This window comes from Microtus oregoni, unplaced genomic scaffold, assembly GCF_018167655.1.
Source record: "Microtus oregoni isolate MIOR12 unplaced genomic scaffold, Mior012 000053F_ref0000044, whole genome shotgun sequence".
NCBI classification, from domain to species: domain Eukaryota; kingdom Metazoa; phylum Chordata; class Mammalia; order Rodentia; family Cricetidae; genus Microtus; species Microtus oregoni.
In genome coordinates, this window is record NW_024543829.1 from 8402798 (window position 1) to 8430416 (window position 27619).

The 27619-nt window shown below is 38.7% G+C and overlaps 1 protein-coding gene across 28 annotated transcripts in view; it reads right to left on the bottom strand.

Moving 5' to 3' along the window:
• Positions 1–27619, bottom strand: part of Rims2 (regulating synaptic membrane exocytosis 2) — a 386828-nt gene that overhangs the window by 272120 nt on the left and 87089 nt on the right. For 17 of the 28 annotated variants that reach the window (XM_041637525.1, XM_041637530.1, XM_041637528.1 and 14 more), the window contains 2 exons: positions 22734–22745; positions 15496–15806 (listed from right to left, as the gene is read on the bottom strand). In XM_041637525.1, the coding sequence (XP_041493459.1) occupies positions 15496–15806; positions 22734–22745 (323 nt within the window). The remainder of the gene's footprint in view (positions 1–15495; positions 15807–22733; positions 22746–27619) is intronic. The other 11 variants (XM_041637522.1, XM_041637533.1, XM_041637536.1 and 8 more) reach the window with 1 other exon arrangement.

Below are 27619 nucleotides of genomic sequence, written 5' to 3' on the forward strand. Positions count from 1 at the left end.
TGGTTTTTCCTGTTGGATGGTTTGTTTGATTTATTTTTTAAGGAAAGAGAGAGAGAGAGAAAGAGAGAGAGAGAGAGAGAGAGAGAGAGAGAGAGAAGTGAGATGGGAAGGTCTGGGAGGAGTTGTAGGTGGGGGAAGAATATGGTCAGAATGCAAGGAAAGAAGAATTTAAAAACATTAAATTTACTATAAAGATTAATGTTTATATTTTATAAACAGGAGACACCTGAGTAATCCAAGATAAACATTAGTGTTATAATTAAATATTCTTTTTTAAAAAAATGACCATTTTGGTATTACCATACAATTTTCTCAGCAATAGCTAAAACAAAGAAGGCTGCCAGCTACCACGCCACCCTATCTGGGTAACAAATCACCCCATTTTAATGTCTTTTTGGCTTTCTTTTCCATTGTGCCTCTTATTTTACTAAGGCATTTTCCTTAATACTATCAATATCAAAACCAAATTTTGCAGGTGAATATTGGATGCTTTTAAAATGGGTGATGTTAAAATGAAAAAGACACTTTTAAGAAAAACAAAATAAATAGAGCCTAAGATAATTAAATATCACTAAGAAAATGGCTATCAGTTATAACTGTGCATGTTAAATCCACAGCTTAAAATTTCTAGGCAAAATCCACTTCTATATGAACTTCTGAAGAACATTAAAGATAAAATATCATTTGGTAATTTAACTTATGAGGCCAGCATTCCTCTGAGGGCAATGTCAGTGAAGCTACAAGAAAGAAAACCATATACCAAGATCTCTTATACACATAAAGTTCTTAAATTCTCTGATAAAATACTAGATCAGATATAGAAATGTATAAACAGAATATCACCCTCAAAACCAAAAGATGAGTCCAGCAATGTGTGACCAGCATGGCACTTGCAAATCATTGGCATAATTCAGCAGACTAAGGGGAACACACTCTTATTTTAAGAGAAGCAGAAAAAAACATTTGTCAAAGCTCTACATTCATACATTCTTAAACTCAGGAAACAAGTAACAGAATTTCCTCAAACGAGTAGAGGATATTTATGAAAAATCTATAGCTAACATCATATTTGAGTATAATATCCCTACATTTACACTAAGAGTTGAAACAAAGCGAAGATGACCACTTTTCACCATTTCTACTCAATAATGTAATGAAGACATTTAGTGGCAAAAGCTGAACCAGAAGGGGGAAGAGGGACAAGGCAGAGGAGCAGCGGGAAAGTGTGGAGGAGCGAAGACGGGCAGTGTGAAGGGATCAACAAGAAGAAGCGCGCTGACATAGTGTGTAAAAACTATTTGGCTTCTTCACTAGACAGCAGACCCTAAATTCCGACAGACATGATAAGACAACATTGCTGAAGACTGCACACTTTGGACACAGGACCTAGAAGTGATGTGAGCTAAAATCCTCCTTCCTCAAGCTCAGCTCTCATAGAACCAGGAGGGGCTACACCAGCTGCCACGCCAGGCAAACAATGCTACTCAGCTCTGCTGCTGCTGAACCACAGCAATGGCCATAGGATGAGCTATCTATCCCTAATGGTCCAACGGTCGTATTCATATCTTGGTAGAAATCAACAGCTGTGGGATTGGACTTAAGGCCCATTCACCAGGGTGAAAACCATGCCTCCTCCTGGAAACCCAGCCAGCTCCCTGGCACTAGTGCAGTCAGGAATCTTAGAGGAGACCTAATACTCTTTCCTAAAACAGTGTCTTTCCTAAGTTCATTCTGAAGCTTATTATATATACCACAGATGAATAGAACTCTCACCCCTCAACCAAGAAGCTTCTTACAACAGATGGAGACCATCACAGACAACCATAGTTGCCACAATACAGAGATCAACAGACCGTGGGGAGCCCACCTACAACATAATACATGCACCTAAGGCTCAAGGAAGATACAAGAGATGGGGTAGAAAGATCTTAAGAGTCGGCTATCCAGAGAGTCTGCTGTCAGATTGGGTCTCCTAGAAATGACCAAAGCTACAGTCATGACACCTCGACAATGTGGTTGCCTAAACAAGACCTAGCAAGGACAACACCAATAGACATGCTAATGCCAGCGTAAATCTCATGGGGGGCACCCACAGACAAAGAAACTATGGGCAATTAGTGGCTGCTAAGAAGAGGAGAATTTGTCTGTCCCGGAGATGAGCTCCCTAATTGATTATCCAATACAAAGTGGTCAGCCCTGAAACCATAGACTCATAAGCAATAATAAATGGACTCAGAAGGTTGTGTTTGTGTGTGTATCAATAATAATGAAAGACAAAAAAAAGTAAGAAAGGTTGGAGAGATGGAAGAGGTTGAAGGGTAGAAAGGGAAGAATGATACAATTACATTTTAATTCAATTTTAAAACAACATTTAGAAAGCAAACAGTAGAAACTACAAAGTATTCTGTCAATGAAGAATGCCTTCTCAATCGTGGCCAAAGAAAACAAATGTTTAAAAAAATGAATTTGACTATAGCAACATAAAAATGTCTACTCAACAAAGAAACAATAGGCAGAAATAATGGGCAGCTTATTTTTTTCAGTTAGGCAAATTCATAGCAACAGTAATTCAAATAGCTACAGTGTATAGGGAAAGAAGCTCAGATTTAATATAATCAAGAAAGTAAAATTTACAAGCAAATTGCTGGTATGGGGAGATGGATCAGGGGTAAAGTATTACTTAGTTGAGTGTGAAGTCCTGGGTTATAAGTTCAGATCCCCAGCACTGATACAAAATAGCAGGTGTATACAATGTCTAAAACCCCAACACTGAGGTGGACAACAGGGCACAGGCTGATACCTAGAGCTCATTACCCAGCCAGTCTAGCCAACTGCTGAGCTCTAAATTAGGTGAGAGACCCTGTCTCAAAAAATAATGCAGTAGTATTAAAAGATTGCTCAGAGTTAAGAATGCTTGCTGCTCTTCCAGAAGAAAAGAATTTGGTTCCCAGTCTCCAGATTGGGTGGCTCACAACCACCTGCAACTCCAGGTCAAATGATTCAATGCGCTCTTCTTCAGTGCAACTCCAGGTCAAATGCTTCAATGCGCTCTTCTGTGCACTCTTCTTCAGTGCAACCCCAGGTCAAATGCTTCAATGCACACTCTTCCTCAATGCATCCATGGGCACTTGCATGGATATGTGCATACAAACATATAAATACATAACAAAATAAATCTTAACAATAAAAGAAGGAACAGAAGGATCGAGAAATCCATTGTGATATCAATCTCCAGCCTCCAAATATGCAAGCAATGCCTAGTGCACCCACACACGTGTGCACCATACCCACCAAAATAAGCAAATCAATAACTAAACATCACCTCACAGCTACCATGCTACCAAGGAGTCTTCATATGAAATATTAAGTAATGAATATAAAATACAGTAAAGGAATTCATAAAGATTCAGTATTCTAGGTAGGAGTAAGGGTCAAAGAATTTTGAAAAGAACTAATGCAACAAAGTATTCATTCTCTATCACATATCAATCACTACCTACATATGGAGACTGCAGAGAAGATTGTAAGGAGACATGTCTAAGCACATGAGCTTACTGATCCACTATAATCATGCGGCCCTTTAACATAGCCTTGACGGCCTTTCCTGAAGATACGGTGAATGAAACAGACACGCTAGGGTCTGCATTGGTCCTCTACATAGTAACAGCCACAGATACGGAGGGGAACGACACAGGCCAAGCAGTTCAGAGGAAGCTTCATCTTTTTTTTTTTTTTTTCGAGACAGGGTTTCTCTGTGGCTTTGGAGCCTGTCCCGGAACTAGCTCTGTAGACCAGGCTGGCCTCGAACTCCCAGAGATCCGCACGCCTCTGCCTCCCGATGGTGGCGCACGCCTTTAATCCCAGCACTCGGGAGGCAGAGGCAGGAGGATCTCTGGGAGTTCGAGGCCAGCCTGGTCTACAGAGCTAGTTCAGGGACAGGCTCCAAAGCCACAGAGAAACCCTGTCTCGAAAAAAAAAAAAAAAAAAAAAAAAAAAAAAAAAAAGAAGAAGAAGAAGAAAAGAAAAAAGAGGAAGCTTCAGCTAATTGTTTTTTGGGATTTTGGTGAAGGGGTCATTTTTGTTCACTAAAGCTTCTAGTAAAACTCAGTCCCTGTGATGCTAAGACCAACATCGCCATTTGTGAATATAAACTGAAGACAATATCCAAGTTCTAGAGGCCTCCTTCCTCCATCTTCACACATAAGCATGGTCTCTCATGCTTGGATTTCTCTTCATCCTCACATCTGCAAAATCTCCTCTGTCACATAAGGGCCATGCACAACACAAGATGCCAAGAACAGGAGGTACAGACCACTGTAACCTCTACCACAGACTGTAATGCAGAACTCCGCAGCAGAAATCTATCAACCGACAAGAATACATCTCTATAAATGTAAAAATTTACTACAGAGTGTGTTCAGGTGTGTGTGTGTGTGTGTGTGTGTGTGTGTGTGTAAAACACTAGCGATTATACAAAGATAAATTCTGAGGTGAAAATAATCATACTGGAATGACTTACCAAGATTACTCAAGTACCACTATAAACTGGTAAATGTGATTAACAGAACATACTGCACCAGCCAGCCACAGTGAGATAAACTCAAAGTGACAGAAGACACACTGACAACCCAGGAACCTAACTATAAACCTAACTATAAAATCTTGTTTACCTACTATCTTGACACCATTCCATCTGTCTTTAAAATTCCGTTGATAGGGCTGGAGAGATGACTCAGCAATTAAGAGCACTGCCTGCTCTTCCAGAGGCCCTGAGTTCAGTTCCCAGAGACCACATGATGGCTCACAACCATCTGTAATGAGATCTGGTGCCCTCTAGCCTGCAGGCATACATGGAGGCAGAACACTGCATACATTAATAAATAAATAAATCTTTTACAAGATTCCTTCTTTAAAAACATCTATTAACATTTTAAGAAATGTCCATAAATATGTAAAAACGTATTTGTCCTACTTGATACTATTAAATCTGTTCATTTAATTCCCTATTTTACGTGTTTCCTACATTCCTTTTGTTCCACACATTTTACACACACTGGTTTTGCAAGTGCACCTCCAGTGCTGACTCAGCAGTTCTGTCTGGAGCATGGAGCATCTTCACTGACTGCACTCTCCACGTAACCCGGCGCTGGAGACAAGATACAGGCTCAGGGGACATCACAGACCAAGTCAGGCCTTCTTAAAATTTTTCCAATTTTGCCAAAGAAATTTGTATACTACCTAGGTATACAGATATGTAAGATACGTATACAAATTATTTATCAATAATAAAGCATATAGCTGGGTGGTGGTGGCGCACACCTTTAATCCTAACACTTGGGAGGCAGAGGCAGGCAGATCTCTGTGAGTTCGGAGCTAGCCTGGTCTACAAGAGCTAGTTTCAGGACAGGCTCCAAAGCTACAGAGAAAGCCAATCTCAGAAAAAAAATTATAATAAAGCATACAGATACTTATCTTAAAATTATTCTCTGGCATATACAACTTTGCCAATGATAAAGGTGAAGGTAGAACTGCACACTAATGAAGTATATTGTCTATTTGTGTTGATATAAATAATTAAACCTTGACTGCGTACTTGATACTCTAAGGCAGAGAACACACACAATGTTTTTCAGAGCTAATCAATATCTTGATTTTATAATCATCAATGCTAAGAAAACCATTCAACAGAAGTATGTTGCACAAAATGGTAAAAATACTTAAGGCCATCTCAGAAACTGTTATAAAGTCTGTCCTAATGACAAGCTAAAATTCATTTCATGCTTTAAAAATAAACATAAAAGTAAGGTCAGTAGCTCAAACAGATGTTTAAAAACCAGCATTCTAACGCAATAGAATCAAAAAATAAACTCACTTGATCCTTACATGATGAGGGAAAATGTTAGGAAAGTATTAAAAGTCTTTGTTTTCCATGGTAAATCATTATGTTTCTGTAAGAGTAGAAACCTGCATGCACAGTAAAACCACTGCAGCTCCAGACACAGACGGTCCTGAGTGTGAGCCAGGCACTTCTGGCCGTTTCTGTGGGTGTAGTCAGCGGGATAGCACACGCAGTGCACAGTCATGGTGTCCACGTGTTCGGAACCCAAGGCTACAGTGCAGATACAACAACATTTGTGATGCTGTCAGAAACACCTTGGATGTCAGACATGACATTTTGAATTAAATTTTAGTTGCCACATGTTTATAAACCTTTTACTGTGGTCTACTTCTTCACGGGCCTCCATACTTGTTGCATGACCCTATCCACATCTGCGACCCACAGCTGAGGACCGCAGTCGGGGACTGCGCAATTCCATGGGACCTTTCAGTAAAACTCACAACTACCGTGCAGTTTTCAACATCCTTCACACAGAAACCATATAATATACTATCCACACAAGAATGCCTTTTAAAGAAATTGTACTTATACACATGTGTGTTTTTTCAAGTGTGCATGCAGGTACCCATGAAAGCCAAAAGAGGGAGCTGGACCCTGGTGCTGGAGTTACAAACATTAGTGAGCTCCCCAAAATGAGTGCTGGGACCTGAACCCCAGTCTTCACAATACAGCAGTAAGAGACTCAACAGCTGAGTCGTCTCTTCAGGACCCAGGACGCCATCGAGAATGTCAGTCATCTCGCCATTGTTATAGTGACAGCCACTTACAAGCCAGTCTACCCAAAAGAAAGTCCCCAAACACAGATATGTGGGGACATGGAAAAATCAGATCCACTAAAGCGGTGCTAAAATGTGACAAACCCCAGTGAAGAGGCATAGGAACCCCTCTGGAATTATGCTAATGCTCCATCGTTGGCACAAGTTTAAAGAAAGGATGCTAGGCACCAATCTTGTGCAGACCTTCCGGGACTTTACGGCCCATGGACATGCTCTTGTTGACCAGTGTTTTTAGGGACATTACTCTGCAATTAAGCTAAGAGACAGAAAATCACTGCAGTCTTTGCAAGCAAAGGATAATGGTGACACATAGAAAGGACTGAACAGCCGAGGACGGTGGTATACGACTGTAACCCCAGCACTCTGAAGTCAGAGGCAAGAGAACGGCAAATATGAGCCAGTCTGGGATACAAAACAAGACCTCGTCTCAAAAACAACAAACAAATAATAATAATAAACAAAGAGAGTATGCTAAAATACTTGGAAATCCATTAATTTTTCAGTGATACAATCTATTTCAATTCATTCTGATGCAACTGATAGCCAAGGAGTGCCTATTCTTTCTAAAACCTCAACTATGTATGCACAGATGTATGAAGGAGACTGTGTCCTTAAACAGTTGATGTTCAGCAAAGCAGCGTGACAGAAGCATGGGCAAGCGCACGGAGAGTAAGATGGTGGTGAACACGTTGATAGAAGTACCTCCCCCAAGGCTCAGTCATGCTGCGGAAGAGGGGGGGGAGCGATTTGAGAGTCAGAGGTGTGGGTGTCACTCACACATGAGCAGCAGCAGCTGTGACGGCAGCCATCAGTCCAGCACAAGATCAAGCCAACCCAAACCCCAGAGAGAGGAAGGGAGGAACTCATGAAGCCCACCCCAGCGAAGGAGCAACTGGATGGTGGCTGCCAGGACAGTTAGTTTTCCTCAGCAATGTGGCCCCCGAAATCCTTCCACACTCCAGTAGATCATGTGAACCCATGAATATCGAGGCAGCACTAAGTGGACTCGCTTTTTTATTTTTATTTTTCTAAAAAAACATGGAAAGTCGAGAGGGAAAGTGGTGGGAGAGTAAGAAAGGAGCTGGGGACTGAAACATGGGGGTAGGTTTGATCAAAATATATTATAGGCATGTCAGAAACTCACGCAATAAGGAATAAATTCATTTAAAAGTATTCTTTAAAAGCAAAATATATAATCTCTGCTGGATATAGACAGATTCTGTTTAAGTAGGGACATTTGAACTGGGCCTTAAATTAAAAAAACAAGACTTAGAAAAAATCAGAGCTCATCCTCCCTTACCTTGGCAGAGCCTGCAGTGGCCAACTCACAGACACGGCCTGCAGTGGCCGTCCCACAGACACAGCCTAACAGGCTTATTTCTTAACCTTCTTCAAGTGTTAAGTAAGTTTGTTAAGTAAGGCCTTTTTCAGCACTTAATTTAAAGTTGTTAACTTTTCCTGTGTCTTAAAATTTCATTTTTTTCTTCCACCCCTATCTTAATTCCTCTCTAGTTGTAACTAGGCCCTGAAAAGTAGAAAACTCTGGCTGTAATACTCATATTTAAGTCACGGGTGCCACCTAGAGTTCTGTGCAGTCAGACACACAGGCCTACAGTTGCCAATATTCTATATATTTGTCTTCCACAACTAAAAGAAGCAACCTCAGTGAGGAATACTGTCTACTTAGAAGCTAAGAAGTAAAACTTCAAGTATACACAAGCAACACCGAAAGGATTTTGCATTTACATTATGATTTGCATGTGCATATGCATGTGTATAACAATAGCTAGGGGAAAAGAGGTCATGATTTTGAGACAGAACAATGGAGGGGGTGCATGTGGGAGGAACTGGAAGGAGGAACGGGGAAAATTATGCAATAATATTTCAATTACAGTGTTTTCAACTTTAAGTGCAAATAGGGAAGCATCAAAAATGACTTTTCCTCAGCTTTACTTAAATAGTATGATTCTAGAAACAAAGTAGACCACACAAACTCACTGAAAAGCAAGGGTATGGGAAGGAAATAAGATAAGATGATGCCCAACAAAGCCAGCGAAAGGATCTGCTAGATACAGAAGACATTTCTGAAATTGAATTGACCAAAATCACAAACAAATGTAATATAAAAGTCAGCAGGAAAAAGATTAGAAAGAAAGTTCAGTATTTACACTTAGGGTGCAAAATAATTGAGGGTACTATCTGCTTGGCTAGGGAATGGCAGGGAACCAACACTTGGGAGGGGCTGAACACTTGATGCTGCAGAGTTTAATACTGCAGTACTGGTGAAGTTAAAAGCAACTCTAAAACTTGCTTCTGCAAACATAAACCTGGGCCATGAGACTCTGCATCTGTACGGTACGTGCTAGCTTTGAACATGAGACTCTCGGAGCTAAAGGCACATCTGTATGGTACATAAGTGCTAGCTTTGAACATGAAAGGCAATGGTTTGTTTCTCACAGTCTTAGGTGGAAAGGCAATTCATTTTCCAATCTGATCCTACAAGGTCTTAGCAGAGTGGGGCTGGAAGAGCTGAGCTGCAAAACATTTTTCAGAGTGCACTTATGCCATCTGGTGGCCAGTATGATAACTACAGCTTTTTTACTCAAAAAAACCTACAGTCAATATTTTTGCCAGGAAAGGCTGTCATCCTTCAATTGTATTTTAATTGATGTCTTCCTTTTCACTTTATCTGAATACTAACACACTCAAGCTATATGACTGGCAAAGTATTGTTCCCCGCTCCTTAGCACCTTCCTTGTTCACTGGCTACACCCTCAATACTCATTTGAAGAAAATTAAATATCTATGAACTTAAACATTTTATCAAAACTTATGCTGTCAAGTTTTATTGCTATCAATATCTAATAGCTCAAATAGCTTTTTCAGTAACTACACGTTATGTTTGTAAAAATTTATTAACAGAATGGAATTGAATGTTATAATAACTCAGGGTTATAAATATGATATCACAAGCCAAGAGAAGGAAAACATTTATCACTCAATAAAAAGTACGGCAGTAGGATAATCACATTTTAAAGAGCAGCCCCTGTACCTACTGCCACACTGTTGGAAGTTCCAGTTCAGTTACTATTTTATCATTTAATGATATTGCTGCATCTAGAAGAAATCTTGAGAATATGTTTTAATTTGGGTAAAGAGGGTTTTTAATTACTTAATGAAGTATGTAACTAGAAAAAAATCCAAAGAAGAAACATAAATAGCCAAGGAGCAAAGGGAAAGCTAACAGTGGAGAAAAACAGATGGGACCATCCACATTTCTGAGATAACTACCCAGAGAGGGAACTAAACCCACGCCCTCACAGAAAGTGTGCGTAGCAGCGCCGCCAACAGGAAAAACGATGACTCTGAAAACTGAGCAGCTGCTGATGGGGGAGTGTCATATATCAATCTGTTGATTTCATTGGTTAAGCAATAAAGAAACTGCTAGGCCCATTTGATAGGCCCACCCTTAGGTGGGTGGAGTAAACAGAACAGAAGGCTGGGAGAAAGAAGCTGAGTCAGAGAGTCGCCATAATTCTCACACTCCAGACAGAGGCAGGTTAAGATCATTCCTGGTAAGCCAGCTCGTAGGCTACAGCAGATTATTAGAAATGGGCTAGTCCAGGTGTGAGAGCTAGCCTAGAAGAGGCTAGATAGAAATGGGCCAAGCGGTGTTTAAAAGAATACAGTTTCCGTGTAATTATTTCGGGTAAAGCTAGCCGTGGGGGTGGCCGGGTGCTGGGGACACAGCCCGCCGCTCTTAATTCAACAAGCTGCAAAGACCTCCAGCGGTGACTAGGGAACCCAGACAGTGAGCCACTCCTAGGCCTAAGATTGAACGAATTACTGGATTTGGCTAGAAGTGAATAAACTCTAGAAAACTGTGGCAAATTAAAGCCAGAAATAAAAATCCACACATCTCAAAGATCCCATCTTTACAAAATGTTCATAACAGGCAAAAACAAAGAACATGAAACAGATTCATAATGGCTAGAGGGATGAGGGGAGAACAGGAGACAATAGTTAATTAGTTTGGGGTTTATTTTTGAGACTATTAAGATAGTCTCAAATTACACAATCACAATGATTGTATGAGCTCAAAGGTATGTTAAAAATGACTGAGTTGTATATATTTAAAAGATTAGTTTTATGCCAAGTAAGTTACATCTCCATTTCCCAAGAAAAAATCAAGAGCATGAAAGAGAAATTATATCCAATTATGACATGTATGTGTTAGGAAAAGAAGAATATTAAAAAATCAAATGCTAATAACAAGCTGGGGAAGGGGACAGTTTGCAACCTATGCCTCAGACACCGCCACCACTACAGGAGTGAGCCACGCCTCAGACATCTCCTTCACTACAGGAGTGGAGGTCATTCATCTGCCATCAGCCTTCCTTCCCCCAGAGTACGGGTAGGGATTGTGAAAACATCACACCAATGACGAGGTCATATTATATAACAAAGGGAAGTAATTTTGCAGATGTATTATTGCCCCCTAAGACAGCTCTAAAGTAATCAAGAAAGATTATCCCAGGTAAGGTAGCCCATCATGCTAGCCCTGGAGATGTCAAGTAGCATAGACTGTCTCCTGAACGGCCAGGCTGTACGGTGCCAGCACGGCTGGGGACACCAGCCTCTGATGGTTGATGGCCTGTCACAATGACTTCTGCTGACAGCACAGTGGAAGAGAGCCTTGAGCGTTGGTGAGATTCCAGCCCTTGTCAAAACCTTGAGCGAGTTCAACAGAGGAATGGAGCGGGGGGGGGGGGGGGATATAACAAAGTTAAGTTGTCTGGGGTCACTAAATCTTTCCCATTTGTAACACAAAATATAAACCACAAACATAATCTATACAAAAGTTTCTTTTTCACAATATAAGTAGAAATTATTAAAACCACATTGTATTATAGACAACTCAATAGAAAAAAGATAAAAACAAACAGTTCAAAAGAAATTTAAATATTCTTAAATACGTGCAGAAATATCCAACTTAACTCAGTCATGATAGAAAATTTATTAAAGTATATAATGCTATATCATTTTTGACAGGCAGATTGGTAAAGATCAAAGTTCTACTATGTGTGATTGGCTAAAGAACTATGAAGTAAGAATCCTAGTAGATGTTGGCCAAATTAAAAAAAGTCTAGTACATACTCTATACAGGGCAAATTGCCAATGCCTATAAAAGTTTCAACTGTATATATATATATATATATATATATATATATATATATATTCTTTTAAACAAATGATTGCAATTATGGGAATTCTGGTTTATCCTAAAAATTGACCCATGCAAAATTAAGTACACATTTTGTTTGTGTGTATGTCCATGAACCATGAAGGCCAGAAGAGGGCATAGTATCCTAGGGAACTGGAGGTCCAGATGTCTGTAAGTCACCATGTGGTTGCTGGGTCCAAACTAGGTCTTCCAGAAGAGCAGCAAATGCTCTGAAGTGCTGAGCCAGTTCTCTAGCTCCCATCAAAATAGTTTTATCAAAGGCATATAAACAGCAATAATACTAAGTCATTTTGAAGGAAACAACTGAATTCTCACTGATAAATATTTTAATTTAATATCATTTAGACCTACAAACAAAATATTTTTATTATACTTTTTGTTTTTATGTTTTGAATGTTACTTCAATTTTAGGCCAACCTTTGAAGAAAATGAACAAACTTTTTACAATGTCAAAATTGGAGTAAACTTAACATTGGGAAAGCAAGACCAACACAAAATTATAAGGTGTTAAGTAACTTAGCAAGTTGCACACTTCTCTGTCTGAAATATAAACACCTTTTTAAGTGAGACAGTTTCTATGGTCACTGGCAAGATCAGTTACGTATTTCAAACCCCAATGCATGTAGCCCATTCTAAAGCACTTCTCTATATGTCCACTAAGGAATCATGTGCAGAGACATTTTTGAAGCAGCAGAGTTCATGCTGTATCTCAGTGCTAACAAGTCCACATGGGGACTATGTGTAATCTTGGCCATCAACTGTATCTTTGCAGCTGAGACTCCAGTGACTGCTCAAGCAGCACCAGTGCCAACTGCTGTGCAAGATGCTAGGAACCCGGTCATAGACAAGATGCTAGGAACCCGGTCATAGACAAGATGCTAGGAACCCGGTCACAGACAAGATGCTAGGAACCCGGCCATAGACAAGATGCTAGGAACCCGGTCATAGACAACATGCACTCGACTTCCACATCACTAGATTTGTTTACCTTGTTAAAGTCTCCCCTTGCTTTATAGAAGAAAATTTCAGTATTTTGCTACTGACAAGCATTCACTTAAAAAAAAACTTTTTTAATTTGACTACTTATGGAATAGTGGAGCCAATAGTTCAGTACTTGCATGCACACAAAAGAAAGGAAGAAAAGGAGGGAAGGAGGGAGGGAGGGAGGGAGGGAGGGAGGGAGGGAGGAAGAGAACAAACTTGGGATTGAAGTCAGTTTCCAAGATCAAAAGAGGATAAGGGGTTAACACAATATAGTATACATATAATAAAGCCCATTATTTTGGTAAATTGAGATCCAGTAATGAAAAGGGGGGGAGGGGAGCAGTGAGTACTTAAATCCTTAAGAAAAGTCATGTTTCACTGAGTAAGGGGTAAAATGCATCTTCTCCATCTGTATTACTTCAACTTGGGAGGCTTTCTTAACCACTCAGCCACCTCATCCCAACTTTAGGGCTTAAAGAGTTCTTTTTAGTTATTGTTGTTTTGAAGTCAATGTTGTTCTTCACCATACTGTATTCTTTTTGAATGTATGTCCAGTGGCTATGAGCCCTCTAGTGGCCAGCAAACGCTGACAAAAATTATGTAGTTTACCAAGTTAGCAATAATGTTTTTAGTACCTAATTGTTGGGAGCAGTGAGACCCCAGATCCTGAATTTCTTGTAATCCCCTGATCTGAGTGCCTACAGCTGTTCTGAGCACAAGACCTTCAGGAGTTCCTGATGGCAGGAGAGTGGTTTCTGGTGGGTTTGGCTGGGGCGTGGCTATCTCTATATAATCTGCCCCTGAACACAATAAAGGGGGCATTCTTGGGGAATTCAAGGATGACCCGTGTCTCTGTCTCTCTGTCTGTGTGTTTGTGTATTTTAACCTCCAGCACCAATTAACTCAAGAAGAAGACGGGCACTGAAGAGGCTCCTCATAGAGTTTGTTAGCCATTTGAGCAAGAAACTGCTCTTGCCTGGACTGTTTTATAGTATACTATATGATTTGGACATGCAGAATCCACAGATAAATGACTGCTGAACTTGCCTAAAGGTGAGATGATCCATCAGGGTTCCTGCATCATGAAAGAGTATGCCAGACATTTTGCAGGAAACAGAAGAAAGTGACTGACAAACTGCCAATATAGGCAAAACTGTCTTTGAAATTTCCTGTTTCATGGAAAAGTCTGCCAGATACTATGGGCCTGTAGGCTAAAGATGGATGCCCCAATGTTACAGAAGAAATTTGGGTGACTGTCCAAGCAGCAAGATGTCTCTGTGAAGTCTAGAGTTTTGGAAGTTGCTTACAATGCACTTCCTGTTAACTTAGGTACTATTATATCCTTCTGGGGTCTTTGATGGAGTTGAAGAATAGATAGTTATAATTATAGTTTTTCTTAATTATGATAAAAGATAAAATAAATATAAATATTATAATTTAATTGTAATTCTTGCTTGATAACTGTTTTGTCATATGTAATCTTGCTATGTTAAAGTTAAAACCTTCCTTTTTATTTAGACAGAAAGGGGGAGATAATGTGGGATTCTCCTCTATATGCTGTGAACACCATTGGTTAATAAAGAAGCTGCTTTGGGCCTATTGCAGCTCAGAATATGGCAAGGTGGGAATTTCAACAGATAGAGGAGGAAAGAGTAGACAGAGTCAGGCAGAAACCATGTAGCCAAAGCAGGAACAGATATTGGATGTTGGATGGAACCTTACCGGTAAGCCACAACCATGTGACAATACACAGATTAATAGAAGTGGGTTAGTTGAAGATGTAAGAGCTAGCTAGAAATATGCATAAGCTAATAGATCAAGCAGCACTTTAATCAAACAGTTTCTGTGTGCTTATTTCAGGTCTAGGCAGCCAGGAATGAACAAGCAGCCTCTGACTACACCTTGCATATAATCAAATTATATTTCAAAAAATTTAAAAAGAAACATTTGTAATTCATATAGCTTAAAAAGAAATATAACTTTTACAATTTCATTAAAAAGTGTAAAAAAAAAAAACAACCCCAAAGTGTGGTCACCAAAGAAAATACATAAATGCCTACTAAACACAGGAAGAAATATCCTCTGTCTTTACTCACTCAAGAAAGACTACAGTTAAAAACAAAAAACAAAAAAATAAAACTGGTACACCCAGTAGGAAGGCCACAATTTACAACAAAAGCAACAAAAGCTGATTAAGATTCCTTTCTCTATTCTTGGAAACCTGTCTTATAGTCTTGCGAATATCAAACATAAAATACTTTAAATCTGTCATAGCTCAAATCATGAACATCACATATAGCATTTACCAAAAGAAAAGGAATTTTAAAAAATGGATATAACATGTAGACAACTCGCTGTTGCTTAAAATTTGCATATATGTTTATTCTGCTTGGAATGAAAATTATGAATACTACATTTGGGTCAGCAGGCACATACCACACAAGTCGGATGAACCAAGTTCAAACTCCAGAACCCACAAAATGGCGAGAACCAACGCCACAAAGTTATCCTCTCTGACTGTCATCGCACACACCATACCCACTCACACACAAACAAACGAATTTTACCTAGAGAGGAAACCAAACGCTTACCTGTCTGAAGGAATGTCACTGGCGATCGGGTGCTTCCCTCCTGACCCATTTTTAATAGAATTCTGTCTGGTGAGTCCATGAGATCGCGCTTTCTCCACTAAAGGCGCAGATAAGTCACCTGAGGGTCCTTGGAACTGGGTCTGCTCATGCAGCTTTGCTTTCTTCTCCTGAGGAGCCTCCTCATTCCGAAGCCCTCGAAGAACCTTGTGATCCGGCTGCTGGGGTGTGTTAGACCCGCTGTTATAAAACCATGCTCCTGATTTGGTGAGGATTTCTTGTTGTTTTCGGCACAAATTACATACCCACATAACCTGCACGTGATAACACAGGAAAAAGGAAGTAAGTCTCCGGCACAAATACACAAACCTACACACAATAACACAGAATAAAGAAATAAGTCTTCTTCAGAATAAAGACAAAGGAGAGAAACTCAGGCCAACAAAAATTTACATGGCTGTACTTCTGAAGTTAAAATGAAGTCAAGATTAATTGCTACTATAAATTAAATAATTCATCCTTTCTTTTAATTATATAAGCATGATTATAATGAACTTACACTGACAGAAAAACTCATATCAAAAAGACAGCTGTTTTCTTGAATTATGTGATTATTTTTATTTATTTAGAAGGATGATGTAGCAAACAGAAGGTGAATTTTGGAGATAGTCAATTTTAAATAGACTCTCCAAAACAGAAAACAAAACTTTCAGCAAGTACTGAGCCTTCATAACTGCAGAACCCTTAACAAACAAACTCCCAGTCACCCCAAATAACAACGAAAACAACGTGTTTAGTGAAATTGTGGTACCCATGAGATAAGCCTGTGAATTGGGTGACAAAGACATTTCAGACCAGTGCATGCTCACACAGATTGTTTTGGTTACTTCGCAACTTACATAAGGATCACTGTATTAGTTTCTTTACAGCCAACGAGATCAGACATCTGACAATAAGACAACTTAGGGGAGAAAAGGTTTATTTATACTTTAAGGGGCATGGTCCATCATACTGAGAAGGCATGGCAGAGAAGGATAAGGCAGCTGGTCACAGACATCAACCCCTGGACTCCACATGCTACACTGATAGGCAAGCACACATAAACATGCATATAACACAATATACACATAGCAAAGAATGAGTATGAATATTTATTTAATTAGAAAGCAACATAAGACTTTGATTAACCAATTTTCATTTGACTGATTGGGTTTGACAAGGGATTATCTCTGCCTCTTCCTAACATGCTCCATTTTTCTACAAACTGAAAACAAGATAGGCAGTTCTAAGAGATTTAAAAATAACTAAGCATATAAGATGCAAATAAAATTTCATAGTATAAATTGTAACTGGCAGAGTACTAAAATTAACATTTTCCAAATCTTTCTTAGGATGTTGGCTTAAACAAGGTATCCCTAAATCAAAGAAAAATAAGAACATTCATTTGATAATTATCAGTAATGCCGTTTTGGTATAACTCCCAGAAACTGACAGGATGAATCATTCACTCAGTATTAAATTTTGCAAGTCTAATGTTTTAGGTTCTTTGCTTTCAGAAAGTTGAAGGAAAACATAAACTATTGGTCAACTGATATATAATTTAAGATAATTCTTGATGATAGACCACAACCCTTTTGTCATGTTCTTGGGAAAGAGTCAGAGAGTTGAGTGAATGGTTTATAACTGAACTTCTATTCAAATGGTCTCATTACTGAGAAAACTTTCCTCAGCAAATGCATCTATTAAAACAAAAGAGAACCAATGTTAAATCAAGATATTTATGAACAACTTTGAAAGATAGTCAATCTACCCTTTCCCTTAAGAAATTAATTTCTAGTAAAATTTCTTAAATTAATAATTTCAATTAAAACTTGTACTTGTTACTTTAATAAATTGTGTATTCGTTCTTATTATAATTTAAATCAATCTAGTGGAAAATATTCAGTCTTAAACCTTCTGGAATTATTTGAATGTCTCATTTCAAATTATACACATTTTGTTGTGATTAACTACAAATAGATGTTCTTCACAATATATATACAAGTAAATTCTCTGGATATAGGAACACCTGCCAAAGCATACTATGTGTGGAAGAAGTACTGGGGAAGAACATGAGGAGGTAATGCTCTCCCCAGAAGTCACAGAGCGTCAAACAAAGAGGCCTTGTCAGGCATGGATACCTTTCTCTGAATTGTTTGTCAGGTAGTTCAGAGGCAGTTAGACTATTGTTGTTGATTTTGAGTAACTGACAGAACTTGAAGGTAAGTTCTTCTATTATTTTTTTCTATTTATTTGTTCTATTGCTGAAGACACCACACATTTTGGTCACAGAACTTGGAGAAGTGGACCTTATAATGACCTAGAAGCTTCCTTCCTGATTGTCAGGCGAAACTTCCAGGTTGTCAGGCAAAAATGTTTATCAAAAGTCCTGCTCAGCTGTAAATATTGTGAACTGCAATAATGGCCAATGCAAGAGTGGGATTACTATATTGAGGGTAGCCAACAGCTCTCTGATTGGAATAAAGGCTCAGTCAATAGGAGGGAAGTCATACCTAGTACTGAAAACCTAGCAAAGAAACCCATGCTAGAGCTCACAAACCCTAGGAGAATCTCCTATTGTTATTCTTCTAAAGTAACATAGTATCCAACTGTGTTCTAAATCTTTATCCCTTTGCACATAAATTAGTACAGCTCTCATGACTCATCATAGAAGCTTCAACCACAGGTGATCAAAGGGCAGAGAGCAAGTGATTGTGAGTACACGTCCCCATAAATTATATATTGTGGGATATAACACAACTTGTACACTCACAGTTCAGGGACATAGGAAAGAGCGTGAAAATACTAAAAAAGCTAGGGAACCAAAAGACTCTTGTGAAAAGTGTCTTCAGGGAAAGACAGGGATGCTGCAGCCATGAACTCTCAACAGCCATGGTGCCTGTACAAGATCTGCACAAGATCACACCAAACAACACTCCCGCAAGGACGAGGGGAAGCTCATGAGGCCTCACCTCTGGTTGAGGAGCAGCAGGCTTCTGATGTAGGAAAAGGAGCTATTTTAGGGCTGAGGCCCCCCATATGCTGCCCATGTCCTACAGGTCAACCCTACACTCATGTGCATATGTGCTGTGGGATAATGCTCTTGTACACTGTAAAGATTTGTCACTCGTATTGGTTTTAATAAAGTGCTGATTGGCCAGTAGCCAGGCAGGAAGCATAGGCTGGGCAACCAAACTAAGAGAATTCTGGAAAGAGAAAAGACAGAAGTAGAGGAAGCAAGATGAGAATGCCTCACTGAGGAAAAGGTACCAAGACACAAGGCTAAAAATAGGTAAGAATTATGGGTTAATTTAAGTTGTAAGAAATAATTAATAATAAGCCTGAACAGTGGGTCAAACGGTTTATAATTAACATAAGCCTCTGTGTGTTTATTTGGGACCGAATGGCTGCAGGACTGGAAGGGACAGAAACTTCAGTCTACAAATGGTGCCCAACATTTGGCCACAACGTCCACATAAAACCTGAGAGAGCTTGGAAAGTTATTCTAGACACAAAAGAACAGAGTCAAGCATGGCTTCTTGATAGCAGCATTTTCTCAGGTGGGCTCTGTTTGTTAGAGGCAAGCAGAGGTGCAGCTCCTTTAAGAGAAACTTCCTGACTCAGCATTAGTGACAAAAAACTTGCAGTTCTTTTAAGAGGCCTTGCAACGAAACACTTACATGGTTCTTAAAAGCAACCAGCAGAATTCATGGTGGTGGGATGGACTTAGAAACTCCACAGAGCTGTGTCAATAAACATGGCCCCTGCTTGTACCTCAGCTATAAAACTAGACTCTCAGAAAACTAAGAAACAGGGTGAAGCCAGTCGCCAAAGCCATAGCTTTAATCCTAGCCATGCTGCTTAGCAGATTAAAGACTCGTGCACAGAAAAATATAGAGAGCTACAGTAGAGACAGATTCAGACTTTTAAAAAAAGCCAACTCTAAACAGTTTACAGTGTGTTTAAAAATATATGTAAGCTTGGGAGAGAAAAGAAAAAGGATAAAGAAAGTCCTTTAAAAAAAAAAAAAGATTAAAGTCATGGTGGCACATACCTTTAATCCCAGCACTTGGGAGGCAGAGGCAGGTGGATCTCTGTGAGTTCAAGGCCAGCCTGGTCTACAGAGTGAGTTCCAGGACAGACAAAGTTACTGAATGGCTGTGGACCCAGGCAGGACAGAAACTTCTGTCTACACATACGGGCAAAACAAACTAGACTCAGTAGACTCTGTTGGATGTGTGCTAGAAAACTTAGCCTCAAAATACATAAACTTGATGAGAATATTAGCTGTCATACTGAAAATATGTGAGAAAGTATAAATTTTTTTCAAATAACTTAAAATCTTGAAGAAAAAGCATAGTTCAAAATCAATGCCTGAACTACCATCTCAGCTCCTCCTTTAACAAACACAGCCAAGTTCCCATCCATAACCATCTTATACTGAACTGAAGGGAAAGGCACAATATTCTGAGCAGAGTTATGTAGACTGCAAGTCATCATTCTCTACAGGAAGTCCTGAAAGCCAGGCCCAACTACTACAGCATTTCTTTCCTTCCCCACCAACAGACTGCCAAGGAGCCAGCAGGCATTCAGAATACGCCTGCCCAGCTCAGGCAGTCACTCATACTACTATTCTATCGAATCACCATTTGTAAACTGTGTCTATGAGAAGATACACTAGGAACTCCTGCATGGCATGTTGAGGATGTATGTTCTTCCCCATTCTCAGTAACCACCCAACCTTCACAGTGATTGTTCCAATAAATTAAAATCTGCAACCCCCTGAACACTAGCAGACTATTAGCTTTCTATATTAACATGAAATAATACCTACCTAGATTAATCATCTCCAATACATGCTAAATTAAGAAACAAAATGAGGAAATTCAATCTAAACCAGGGCAGAGTACATGTTACGAACAGTTTCTTGCTTACAGCTGACAGCCCGAGCTGCCTCCACACAGTTCTGTTCTTCATGTGCTGCTAACATGTGGAAGTCAAGGGTCTGTGACACACTGGCTTCTGAATATGTTAATATTGAGAGAAGCAGTGCTCACAGTTAGAGAAAACAGAGGTATCTCAACTCACCTACAAGTTAGAATTATCTCAACAACTACTAACAAGGAAGAGAAACCTCAAAACTGCCTTTGGCTATTCTGACTCTGCTGGTCCAGTGTACAAAGAAGTGTGTTCAATTTCTTTTCCAAAGCCCTACACTGAATCTGACACAACCAATAAAAACATAGCCATTAGAGAATTTCTGAAACAAATCATGCCAAATATGACTATTTAGCTGTGGGCCTGGTAAAGTTATTTAACCTATTTGACATTTCGTCTTTTTATACAAAATGAAGACAGCAGAGGAGCTTGAGGGGAGATTGTCAAACACTATTAAGTAACCTCTGATGACCTGGTAGTCAACAGCTTCCTTGACCAAATTCTAAGACACATTACTGACATATTATATATTTACACTTTCCAACGTGCATATAAATTCCAAAAATGCACAGCTTCCTGCATGTAGTTTTAGAATTTCAAGTTAATGTAATATATTTTAAACATATTAAGAGTTCTCATTATGAAACTTTATCTGATATACTCAAGTACTTATGTCTATTAATTAGCACACGGGGCACAACGACAATGTGTTTGTTGATTTGAAGGAAAAGGTTGTAACAGTACTAATTAAAACAGATGCGATGCTTAAGAATGTTAATAATAAGAATACATTTTTCATAATTGCTAGATGCCCATTTAATATAGTTATTTCTGCTAAGATATTTTTCAAAAACACACCTTTATCACCATCTGTGAGCTATGCAACTGGAAAATGTACGCTTTCATAGCTATTAGCTACATGTGGTTTTTAAATTTAAATTAATTAAAATTGAGTTTATCAATTTATCACTAAAACCTTTCTTAAGAGTTCAATAGCTTCTTGTGAATACCACCTACTATGTTAGAGTCAAAAGAAAGCCTGTCCAGCTTCACTAGTATGTTCCAAAACCATATAAACAAATATATTTTATCTGCCAGTCATCCCTTGACTTGATCACCATCGAGTGATAATTATGAAATCTTGTCAGCACATGAAAGCTAAGTTTCCATCATTAAATTTCCAGTTTCTTGAATAGGAGCCCTGATATAAAGGGGAGAAAAGATAGCAGTTAGACCATCATGCACGCTATATTAACACAAAAGGCGCCAGAGATTCTGAAGTCACTAAGTGCATGGGCTGTGGGTAAGCTGTGGACGAGAGCAGGTGGTAAGCAGCTCACAGACTTTCTGAAGAACTATGCCCATATCAAGGATGATGAAGTCTGTGCATTCATTTGCCTAGTCATCTTCAAAACAGCCTCGAAAAGTTGTTAGGATTCGTACAGGAATTTTAAAAGGCAAGAATTATAATGTTCTCTCTTCTACTCTGAGAGTTCATTCCAAATCCAGACTCAATATTTGTCACGAAACGCACTGTCCCCAGCTGAGCAGCTACAAACTAAGGAAGGAGGCAAAAAACTCCAGGTGATTCGGAAAAAAACATGGTACTAAGTAGAAGTCTTCAACTTCTTTGAGTGTGTGCCGTTTGAAATGGAAAGATCTTAACAGGCGCAAGGCTGAGTCCAACTCACCAAGAGTTACCCCAATAGAAACATTTTTGTGTCCATATGCAGAGGCATCAGTCTTAAAAGCACATCTAATGCAAACCAGACATTCAAAAACTAGGGTATTTACTATCTCAGAACACAAAGTATTGAGAGGAACAGAAATATATTAAATAGTTATGATAAACTACAAGGTAATTATTTCAGTAAACCCATTTTTGATGGAATTGTTGTTTGAGGCATTAACTCTACACATTAATTTGGAAACTTCATAAAATCTGAATAATATAACAATGAGCTTAGGAAAACATTGTAAGGTAAAGGAAGGCATATCATAATGGAGAATGTTGTGAGCTTTTAAATATTAAATTACAAAACTATTAAATTATAAAAATTTAGGGTTCTATAAAAATTAATATTTTCATCTAATATACTGAATACTTGCATCTAATATAATGCAAGTTGGGTTTTGTTTCATTGAAATCAGCATGCTTACATATGCTATAATGTTTAGCAATTATCATGCAATATAATTAACAAAATTAAATTGACAACAACAATAAGAAAAAGTATAGTAGACAGAAAGAAAAAGATTCTAACCACTTTGTCCTCCTGGGTGTGAATATCCACGAAAGCAAGTTAAAAAGACAGAAAAGACAAAACAAAATAAATAATTAATTCCATTCTTAAATATGAACAGCTTTTAAGAAAATGAAAAAAGGTTTAGAAATAAAGCCTTTACATATAAAAATGATAAAACATAACATTATTGCTCAATTCAACTACTATCAAAAATAGATAAAATGAAGTATTACATGAACTATTCATATTTATTATACAAATTATTTCTATCAAATTAGGATTCTTCTAACTTTTACATAAATGAAAAGAAAAATTAAATAACTCATTGAAGATAAATTATTATTTATTGTAATTGGCAATTGCAGGCCATAGTCCCAATATTTTAAAAGTGTAAACATAACAAAGAAAAAACATAGCCAAGAAAGCCTTAGTTTCCCCTCAAAACCCTCCCTACATATAGTCTTTATTTCCTACTATACACTGCCCAAAAGAGCACAGACTCCAGCCACCTGACTGCGTTCTCTACTCTCCTGCATCTGAACTTTTCTAACCAACTGAAAGGCCCACTTTCATTCCGCCATAATATTCTCTCAGGCCTGGCCTCTTACAAACTAAATTCTTCCTTTATACTTGACCTTTATATTAGCTTGAAGAAGGAGCTTTATCAAAAAATGTTGTCTACAGAGTTCAACAGAATAGAATTGGGGACTCAGATCTAAATCTGCAACTATAATGACCTGATTCTTTAAAATGTCAAAACTATACACTGTAAAAGACAGCATCTTCTACAAATGGTGCTGGTCAAACTTTTCTTCAATGTGAAAAAAAAAAAAAAAAAAAAAACAAGAGAGACTAGATTTTATCACTTGCCCTGCACAAAACTCAACTCCAATTGATCAAGAACTCAACCTAAGAAGTGACACCCTGAACCTGCTAGAGGAAAAGGTAGGAAACACAGGTCAACTTACAGGCACAGGAAGGGACGCTATGAATAAGATTCCAATAGCACAGGAAATTAGACCAACAATCAACAAACAGAAACTCCTGAAACTAAAAAGTTTCTGTGCAGCAAAGAAAAGTGTGAAGTGAGTGGCCAGACAACCAGCCCATGGATGGGAGCAATCTTTATAGCCCCTCTCGTCTCACATGACCAGTGTCTAGACAAAGAACTAAAACATTAGGAAAATAAACAACCTCCCTTAAAATAATGGGCTATGGTATTGAATAGAAAATTCTCAAAAGAAGAAACGCAAATTGGCTAGGAAACACACTTTAAAAAACTGTTCAACAGGCACAGAGGCGGAGCGGCGGCTCGGCCAGACGCACAGAGGCAGAGCGGCACCACATACAGGAAGAGGCTTTCGGGGACCGGTGCAGCGGCAGACCCAAGCGGCGGGGACAGGCGTGCAATAAGGAGAGCAGATCGCCCTACTACAATTGAATCAAAGAGGTAGGCCTTTGGTTGGCCAGGTCACTGGCACAAGGGGAGCCTGGTCCTGTCCTGAAGATCCTTCGGAGGGGTGAGAGGGTTCTTGGCCTGCAGCAGGAACCACGAAAGAGAGTGAGGGCATTTTGTAAGCGGAGCCCTTGGCCAGCAGGGAAACCTGATCCGGTTTTTAAAGGACCCATTAGATAGGATCAATAGGAGGAGATGGGCAGGCGCCAAGGCAAGAATTCACCCAATAATCTGAAAAACAACATGAAATCACCAGAACCCAATGATCTTACAACAGAAGTATTTGAACAACCTAACACAGAAGAAGTGGAAAAAATTGACTTTATGAAGACAATAGAGTCCCTTAAACAACATGTAAAAAATGCCCTTATAGAAATGGATGAGAAGTATAACAAAAAGTTTGAAGAAATGAGTAAATACGTACATGTTACCCTGGGAAACCAAGAAAAAACGATCAAACAGGTAATGGAAACAGTTCAAGAATTGAAAACTGAAATGAAGGCAAGGAAGAAAATACAAACTGAGGACCAGCTGGATTTGGAAAATCTAGGCCAACGAGCAGAGTCTACAGAAACAAGCATAATCAATAGAATACAAGAGCTAGAAGAAAGAATCTCAGATGCTGAGGACACCATAGAGAAAATAAACGAACAGATCAAAGAAAACAGCAAAGCCAACAAATTCTCAACACAAAACATTCAGGAACTATGGGACACAATAAAAAAAACCAAACCTAAGAATAATAGGAATAGAAGAAGGAGAAGAGTCACAGCTCAAAGGCCCAGAAAATATTTTCAACAAAATTATGGAAGAAAACTTTCCCAACTTAAAGAAAGATATTCATTTAAATATTCAAGAAGCATACAGAACACCAAACAGACTGGATCAAAGAAAAACATCTCCTCGCCATATAATAATCAAAACACAAAATATACAGGTTAAAGAAAGAATATTAAGAGCTGCAAAGGAAAAAGGGCAAGTAACTTATAAAGGTAAACCGATCAGACTTACACCTGACTTCTCTATGGAAACTATGAAAGCCAGAAGGTCCTGGATAGAGGTTCTGCAGAAGCTAAGAGACCATGGATGCAAACCCAAATAACTATACCCAGCCAAGCTATCATTCATTATCAATGGAGAAAACAAGACATTCCAGGATAAGAACAAATTTAAACAATACGTAGCCACAAATCCAGCCCTACAGAAAGTAATAGAAGGAAAATCGCAACCCAAGGAATCCAACACTGCCAACACTGCCTACAATAACCCAGGCATCTAATGACCCTTCACGAGCACATCTCAAAGAAGGGAGACACACAATCTCTACTACCAAAAGCAATAAGAATAACCGGAGTAAACAACCACTGGTCATTAATATCACTTAATATTAATGGGCTCAATTCACCTATAAAAAGGCACAGGCTAAAAGATTGGATACGAAAACAGGATCCAACATTCTGCTGTTTGCAAGAAACACATCTCAACCACAAAGACAGGCACCTACTCAGAGTAAAGGGGTGGGAAAAGGTGTTTCAAGCAAATGGTCCTAAGAAAAAAGCAGGTGTGGCCATACTAATTTCTAACAAAACTGACTTCAAACTAAAATCAATCAGAAGAGACCGAGACGGTCACTTTATACTCATAACAGGAACAATTCATCAGGAGGACGTCTCAATCCTGAATATATACGCCCCCAATATAAAAGCACCTACTTATGTAAAAGAAATATTACTAGAACTCAAGGCAGACATCAAACCACACACACTAGTAGTAGGAGACTTCAACACACCTCTCTCTCCAAGGGACAGGTCAATCAGACAGAAACCTAATAGAGAATTAAGAGAATTATTGGAGGTAATGAAGCAAATGGACTTAACAGACATTTATAGAACATTCCACCCAAATAGGAAAGAATATACCTTCTTCTCTGCAGCTCATGGAACCTTCTCAAAAATTGACCACATACTCGGAAACAAAGGAAACCTCCACAGATACAAAAAAATATCAGTGTCCACCTGTGTCCTATCAGATCACCACGGATTAAAGTTAGAATTCAACAACAATCCTACCTCCAGAAAGCCAACAAACTCATGGAAACTGAACAGTCAACTACTGAACCACACCTGGGTCAAGGAAGAAATCAAGAAAGAAATTAAAGTCTTCCTTGAATTTAATGAAAATAAAGGGACAACATACTCAAACCTATGGGACACAATGAAAGCAGTGCTAAGAGGAAAGTTCATAGCACTAAGTGCCCACTTAAAGAAAATGGAGAATGCATACATTGGGGACTTAACAACACACCTGAAAGCTCTAGAAAAAAAAGAAGCAGACGCGCCCAGGAGAAGTAGAAGACTGGAAATAATAAAACTGAGGGCTGAAATCAACAAAATAGAAACACAGAAAACAGTCCAAAGAATCAATGAAACAAAAAGCTGGTTCTTGGAGAAAATCAACAAGATCGACAAACCCCTATCCAAACTAACTAAACGACAGAGAGAGAACACGCAAATAAATAAGATCAGAAATGAAAAGGGGGACATAACCACAGACACAGAGGAAATTCAGAGAATCATTAGATCTTACTACAAAAGCCTGTATGCCACAAAACTGGAAAATACAAAAGAAATGGACATTTTTTTAAATAAGTACCATATACCAAAGCTAAACCAAGACCAGGTGAATGATCTAAATAGACCGGTTACTCGCGAAGAATTAGAAATGGTTATCAAAAATCTCCCTTCGAAAAAAAGCCCAGGACCAGATGGTTTCAATGCAGAATTCTACCAGAACTTCCAAGAAGAACTAATACCTATACTCCTTAATGTATTTCACAATATAGAATCAGAAGAGTCATTGCCAAATTCCTTTTATGAAGCTACAGTTACCCTGATACCAAAACCACAAAAAGACCCAACCAAGAAAGAGAATTACAGACCGATCTCACTCATGAACATTGACGCAAAAATTTTCAATAAAATACTGGCAAACCGAATCCAAGAACACATAAGAAAAATTATCCATTATGATCAAGTAGGCTTCATCCCAGAGATGCAGGGCTGGTTCAACATATGCAAATCTATCAATGTAATCCACCATATAAATAAACTGAAAGAAAAAAACCATATGATCATTTCATTAGATGCTGAAAAAGCATTTGACAAAATTCAACACCCCTTTATGATAAAGGTCTTGGAGAGAATAGGGATACAAGGGTCCTACCTAAATATAATAAAAGCTATTTACAGCAAGCCAACAGCTAACATTAAATTAAACGGAGAAAAACTCAAAGCCATCCCACTAAAATCAGGAACACGACAAGGATGTCCACTCTCCATACCTCTTCAACATAGTGCTTGAAATTCTAGCAATAGCAATAAGACAACATAAGGAGATCAAGGGGATTCGTAGTGGAAAGGAAGAAGTTAAGCTTTCGTTATTTGCAGAT